The sequence below is a fragment of the Accipiter gentilis genome, chromosome 8, assembly GCF_929443795.1.
Source record: "Accipiter gentilis chromosome 8, bAccGen1.1, whole genome shotgun sequence".
NCBI classification, from domain to species: Eukaryota; Metazoa; Chordata; class Aves; order Accipitriformes; family Accipitridae; genus Astur; species Astur gentilis.
In genome coordinates, this window is record NC_064887.1 from 36,581,270 (window position 1) to 36,588,020 (window position 6,751).

General features: G+C 50.3%; 1 protein-coding gene across 1 annotated transcript; it reads left to right on the forward strand.

Moving 5' to 3' along the window:
* Positions 1-2,657: 2,657 nt before the first annotated feature.
* On the forward strand, positions 2,658-6,519 carry FASLG (Fas ligand). Its single transcript, XM_049809338.1, has 4 exons — positions 2,658-3,047; positions 3,428-3,473; positions 5,347-5,400; positions 5,844-6,519. Exons 1-4 carry the CDS (start codon positions 2,658-2,660, stop codon positions 6,236-6,238), a joined length of 885 nt encoding a protein of 294 aa, XP_049665295.1. The 3' UTR covers positions 6,239-6,519.
* Positions 6,520-6,751: the final 232 nt, after the last annotated feature.

A 6,751-nucleotide genomic window follows, 5' to 3' on the forward strand; every position in this document is an offset into this window, starting at 1 on the left:
GCGGGATCCACATAGTAGAGCTTGCTAGGAAGGGAGGGTCTCTAAAAGCATGCTGTGCGCTGCAAATGATCCTTTGATGGTAAAATAGCCCCAATCTTTGGTTTGCCGCAACATGTGGTATTAGCAGGCTCTTGATCTGAGCATCTGAAAGAGAAGATGCAGCAGACATGGCTGAAATGGCTTTCTTTGGTTTCGTCATCTCTGCTCTCTCACCCACCCATTAAAAAAAAAAAAAAACACCTTTGTGAAAATAGGAAGCAGTGGGTGAGAAATAAGTACACTTCTGACATTTAAGGGAGACTGCTACTGTGCCCGCAATCCCACCACAGTAAGCTGTCTGCATTAAACACAGTCAGTGTCAGAAAAAATTGGAGTGGATGCTCTCCAGGCAAAGCTATGTGCTCAATGACTCTTGACATGCTTGTCAGAAATGCCTGCGACTTTGAGAAAGTCCTGGGCTTCAGTCCCTGCTCCCTGAGCCATCAATGTATTTTACAGGAGTTGAATGGGCCACAGAGGGCATTAAAGAAATGGGAACTCCCTAACACTCATGTCCTGTTCCAAAGACCCCTGGGCATGCTGTGCTCGCTGCTGTGAGAACAAGGGAGTGGAGGCACCGACTGCGGAGTGAGGAGCCCAAGTGGGTGGCGAGTCCCCCCACACGTGGCTCAGGTGCCCGTGGCAGCAGCAGGGCTGGGGTGCTGCGCAGGTAGGGTGGTGAAGGAGCACAGGAGATGCTTGTCCAAGCATCCTGCTGCCTCTCGGCTCCCGGTGCCTTGGAGGCATCTCTCTTTCTCCATGCCCAGCACTGGCTAGCCAGGCTGGAGTTCACTGTGTGGCATGGGAGGTGTGGAGCTGAGCCCAGCCCTTTGTGTGACCCTCTTGTAATGATTGTAGGAGTGGATGAGGACCTGTCCTCAGGCTGGCTGGGGAGTGCCATTCTGGGATGCAGAGAGGAGGACTGAGTGAGGGTAGGCATGACTGGAGCTGGATTTATGTTGCTTTTGTGTCTATGTCAGAAACCTAAAAGTACGAGGAAGAGCCAGACGGGTTGCTGAAACCTCTCACGCTGTGGATCACTGCTGCAGCAAACGGCTGTGGTGAACATCTTCAAAAAGCAGTGGGGTGTCTGGTGGTGCAGGCAAGGCTTTGAGGACACATCTGACTTACTGGTGTGGTTGGAGGAAAAGCTGAGCCCTGGCTTTGGAGAAACAAGTGTGCATATGTCGTTGAAGCGTGATGTTCTTAGACCCCAGTTTTGAGGTTCAAGATCAAAGCCTGTGTGTTGGGATGGCTTCCTTCAACCACAGAGGAGACAAATCTCCAGTTTGTTCTTGTATTAAGCGTTTCCTTTTTTTAAATAGTGCCCCATACAAATACACACTTCAACATAGGTCTGTAAAATGGAGGAGCAAACTGCTGTTTATAATCACTTCTGTGCACCTATAAATCTGTGGGAAAATCTCATTGCCACCACTTGGAAATCTGCAGTCAATGATGAATGGAAACTGAGGTATGGAAATAACCCTGTCTCTCCTTGCTATGATTTTGTAATGAGCTCCTGTTAAGTGCTGGTCCTTGCAGCATAGCCTGAATTCTGGATCCTTTCTTGGAAAGCAGGAGAAATTCTACCAAGGTGAGTAGCACAGTGTCTACCCCAGGCTTTAGTCACAAGTTCTTCAGCCAGGTTAGGTCCTGCTGCAGTGCTCAGCGTTGACCTGAGGAGATGATAAAGCCCTTCCCTCTCTAAGGCTTCCTCAGATTAGAAGAGGACGTGGGGTTGAAGGTAGTATTTGCAAAGGTAACAGGGGCAGCAGAAGCTGCCAGAAAAGCCTGCTTGTATCCCAGGGCACTGTGTGTTTCCCACATTACAGCACACTGCTGGTTCAGCCTGGCCAGTGCCCCACAGTGATTTAGTGAAGGCAGCCCACTGAGCTTGGCTCAACTTAGGTGGTTAACACTGGGGCAGCTCTGCTGAGGCTGCAGCACTGACATTGTCTTCCTTTTCTTGGTTAGGTTGTTTTTTTATCACAGTGGGATGGTGTCTGTGACCAGTGTTCTGTGACTTGGGATCCGTGCCCTGTTGGAGGAGCCAAGGAAAAGGCAGGATGCGCAACAGGCAGTAGTAAGCAATCTGTCCTGTGTGAAATGAAGCAATTCCCCAGCGCCCACCGCTGTGCTTGGGGTCAGGTCTTCATCCTTCTGCTGAGGGTAGGAGTCCTCAGCTCTGCATCTCCCCTCTTGTGCAGGATGCCAGAGGTTTTGTCATTCCTTTTGCTCTGCTTGTGGTCCAGGACACCGCAGTGGAAAAGCAGCTGCCTCTGCCCGAGTGGGCTGCTGGAAAGGGTGGTTGGTTGGTGGGTGTGCGCTGGGCTGATTACTCAGCCCCCGAATGGCAGCACAGCCCTTGTGTGCCCCACAAGCGCTTCGCTGCTGAGTGCACCTGCTTCCCGAGCCCGGCCGCTGAGCGTGGTTTTGTGTGAGCGCAGTCTGCTGCCGGGCTGGTCCCTCTGCCTGTGCGTGCCGCCTCGGTGTGGGAGGAGCAGGCGGGTGCCCCAAACTTGCAGCCGAGGGCGGAAGCTCTTTGGGGTTTGCTGTTGATGCTTGAGGCTTTCATAGAATTGCAGCATCTGAGCTGGGTGTTCGCTGCTGGAGTGATGCAGGCACATAAAGGCAGAGCTGGGTCTTCCCCCAGGGCTCAGTCTGGGACAGCCCCAGCAGTTTTTGGCTGCCATATGGAAGATCATGCTAAGCACGTCCAGCCCATCCCGCTCCCAGCCATGCAGCAGAACTTGAACTACGTGTACCCCCAGATCTTTTGGGTGGACAGCTGTGCCAACCCCAGTACTTCCTGCCCCCCTGCACCTCCCGTTGCTCCTTTTCCACCACCAGTACCTGACCGGAGGACAAAACCAAGGAACAACAGGGAAAGGAGGAGTGTTGGCTTCCTGGTGATCTCCTTGCTTATCCTGGTGGCCCTTACTGGAGTGGGGCTGAGCATGTTTCAGATTTTCCATCTGGAGAAGGAACTGGCTGAACTCAGAGAGGTGAGATCTGCCTGGCTGGTCACAGAGGCTGTGGGGAAACAGGGGGAAAAAAAAAGGAAAACTTAAAATTGGGTCTGAGATGCTCAGGCGGTGCAAAACTTCCCAAGGGGCAGGCTGGTGGCATTTAAATGTCTGTCATGCCAGTGTAAGTGGGGTTGCTTATTACTGTGGGGGACTGCTCTGTTGTAACTGATATACCTGGATGTCTTTGTGTTTCTGAGTGCTGCAAGGTTTCTCTCCCTGTATATTTCTTAGAACTTTGCAGCTCCCTGTGAGCACCCAGAATTAGCCACTGTCAAAGATAGTCCTTGGGTGCTTTAGATGATGCCCTTATGCCTCTCGCTCTGCTAAGATGGCTTGTCACTCTTCTCTTTTGACAGTCTGCCAGTACTGAACACATCCCTCCAGCTTTGGAGAAACTCATAGGTGAGTTGATGTACATAGAGGAGGAACTCCTCTGTGTTAGAGTGTGCGAATGCTCCTGTCGAACTCTTCCCTCTCCTCATCAGGGGGCAAAGGCACCATAATGCTCTGAAAGTGCTGATTTCACTTGCTTGGCTGGAAGAGCTTTATCTCTGGTGTGTGGGGATGGGGTCCTGCACCCTGCCTGCTGGAGTGCTTAGAGGTGTCAGCCACAGGTTCCTGTGACAGTGTGCCTCTACCTGGGGGCCTCCCAGGCCCAGTGGAGCAACGGTGCTGGGGGTACTCTACTCTAAAAGTGAGTTTCTGGCTGTCCTAACATATAGCAACAACAAGAATGGAAGGAGGAGAACGGAGACGGGTACTGCATGTGTTACTTCTTTCTCTCCTTACTCTTTTAAGATTTTGGGAGGATGCAGAGGGTTTCATTTTCTGTGGGGGTGGGGGGATTCACTCCCACCCTTGAGATCGCAACTTATTTTTTTCCTAAATTCTTCTGGTACAAAGTTTCACTGCAGCCAAAGCTAGCTGAGAAAAGCCTGATTATATATGGAGGTGTTTTCTTTTAGAAAAGTCATTTCAGTGAAATTGAAACTTTCCATAAGAACCTGCCATTTTTTTCTAAATTTCATTTAGGAAAAACCCAAATTTTTTCAATCTGAATGGAACAATTTAAAAATCATATTTTGAACTTCCAAACTATTATTTTACTTGTACATTTCATGTTAATGTTATCAGTGAGGATATCCCTTTTTAAAGATGGCCAAGTCAGAAATTTTCAGCTCTCTTGACAGTTTTTGCTAGATCTGAAAAGATTTTTTTTTTCCCTTGAGGATTTTTTGATTAGTAGGAAAGTTAATTTCTTTTCAAGTTTGTTCTGATACTGAATGAAAGCAAATTTGGAAATAGCAAAATTCTCTGGAAAGGGCAGTCCTGGTTCCCATCAACTCCCATATCAATAGATTTTGTAACACTTAGGGGAAGGGGAGCTGTCATTTTAACTGGATGCTCAGTGGTGTGATCACAGGCTACTTTAGTAGTAGCTGAACATAAGTCATAAATAGTAACCCTGAATTTCCTGAGGGGCGACGGATAAATAAAGCAAGCCAGGGAAATAGTGTGAAGAAGGGGAAGAGGAGAGGAAAATTTAATTGGCTTGAGAAAAGGCTGCTTCTAAAGTTTGAGAACATGGTGCTTGGAAGTAGATGCTGAGAAGGGAAGGATGGAGTCCGATGGGATCCAAATACCAAGTCACTGTAACTGGCCCATCTTTCCAAGGGGAACGGAGCCCTCCAGGGAAGGCAGAATTTTCCCAGTTGTGCTCTGCCTCTCTGAGGACAAGGTCTGCCTGGCCAGCAGGATGGTTTGCAGGATGTCTCAAGTGTCTGATCTAGTTGTAAGGAGGGTTGGTACTCAGCAGACAGAAGTCCACTGCCATGGGTCCATCTGCCTTTGGCAGTGCTGGACTGGAGGGGGGCAATAGAACAGGCTCATCTGTGACAGGACATGAGCAAGTCACCTTGGCATGGGCCAGAGATGCTGGGTAAAGCGGCACTATTGTCCCTCTCCTACACCCTGAGAGGGCTCTGCTTGAGCTCACCAACTGAGCCGTTTAAGATGAGAGCTCTCCTTGCTCTTTCCCCTTGCTTTTGATCACAACTGGATCCTTTGCTGCAACTCTTCCTTTTTAACTCCTTCTCTTGCCCTGCAGTGTTTGCCCAAGAACTGCTTTGCCTCACTGCGCTAAGCCATGGTACTTATGTGCCCCGTGCTGCTCTGAATCTGCCCCATTTGAGCTTCGTGGTTGGCTTCCTTCTGCTTTCTGGGCTGGCTTCTCCATGGAGCATATGGCTAACATATCTTCCCTTTTTTTGTGCAGGGCAGAAGGAGCAGTCAATGATAAAGGAAGCAAGGAACGCAGCACACTTAACAGGTACATGCTGAGGGAGGCCAGCAAAATGTGGGAGCAGGGGATTGGGCAGACGTGGCTTGGGTGAGAGGGTGGGATGGTTGTAGTTGTGAGGAGCCCAGCTCACCCAGGCTTTCCTATTTTCCTTCGGTAACCTGCGTGCTCTGACAGAGGGAAGTTACTCCACAGCTAAAATCTTCCCCTCATTTAGGCTTTTCAGTGAGGGCTCTGGTTTTTGGTTTTGGTTTGTATCTGAGGTGTGTGGGGCAGAAGGCTGTCATAAGTGGCTGATGTTGAGCAAGGTGAAGGTGAGAGCTCCCACCAGCGTGGGGTTGGGGTGGACTTTCCATGTTGCAGACAAGGACTTGGGGAACAGTTGACTTGTTGTGATGTGGGGTGTGACTTGAGGAAAAAAACTACACAACTGCTTGCACTTACTGCACTTTTTCTCTTATTTGGGCTTCCAGGGAACCCAGTCCAGCAGGACCTCCCTCTGGAGTGGGAACCCATCTCTGGCCATGCCTTCACCAACGGCATTCAGTACCGCAATCAGGGCCTCGTCATAAATGAGACTGGCCTGTACTTCGTATACTCCAATGTGCTCTTCCGGGGCAGTGTCTGCAGCAGCCAGGTGTTGACCCACATTGTCTACAAGAAAAACCCAACCTTGCCAGGCAGCCATGTGCTGATGGAGGACAAAGGCATCAACTACTGTACAAGTCAGAAAACATGGGCCCGGAAAAGCTACCTGGGGGCTTTATTTAAGCTCAGGAAGATGGACAGTTTGCATGTCAACGTCTCCAAAATTGCTCTGGTTAATTTTGAGGAATCCAAGACATTCTTTGGCTTATTTAAGCTTTGAATGGGGCTGTTGGAGTGTGGCTAGCAGCCCCCCCCCCCCCCCCACACACACACTAGGATGCGTGAGGGGTGAGTGCTGCCTGAGTGGCAGTGGCCTAGCCAGGGTCTTGCACCACCAAGAAACTATGTTTTGGCCTTCAGTGTAAGAGGGTTCAAGCAACAGGTAAAGGCTTGAAAGCAGACCTGCAGACCTCTGGGAAGCACTGGGGCTGTACTGTGTCTACCTGAAGAGAATCACACATTTTTCCCCCTCTGAAAAAGACAACAAACTCAAAACATAGTGTGCTGAAGACCCCATTGAAACTCACTACTTGCTACCTGAGAAGATGCTGGTGCCAGCGGCCCCACATGGCGTCATGGCCCTGGTGAGCTTGGGCCAGCAAGCGTGTGGGAACAGTCGGCAGGCATCGAGGAGGCCCCTTGAGCCAAGGCACAGGCAGTGGTCTGGGAATGAGTAGTACGGAGGCCTCAACTGCCTGCCCTGAGCCATGGCTGGCCACCCTGCCTAGGCACT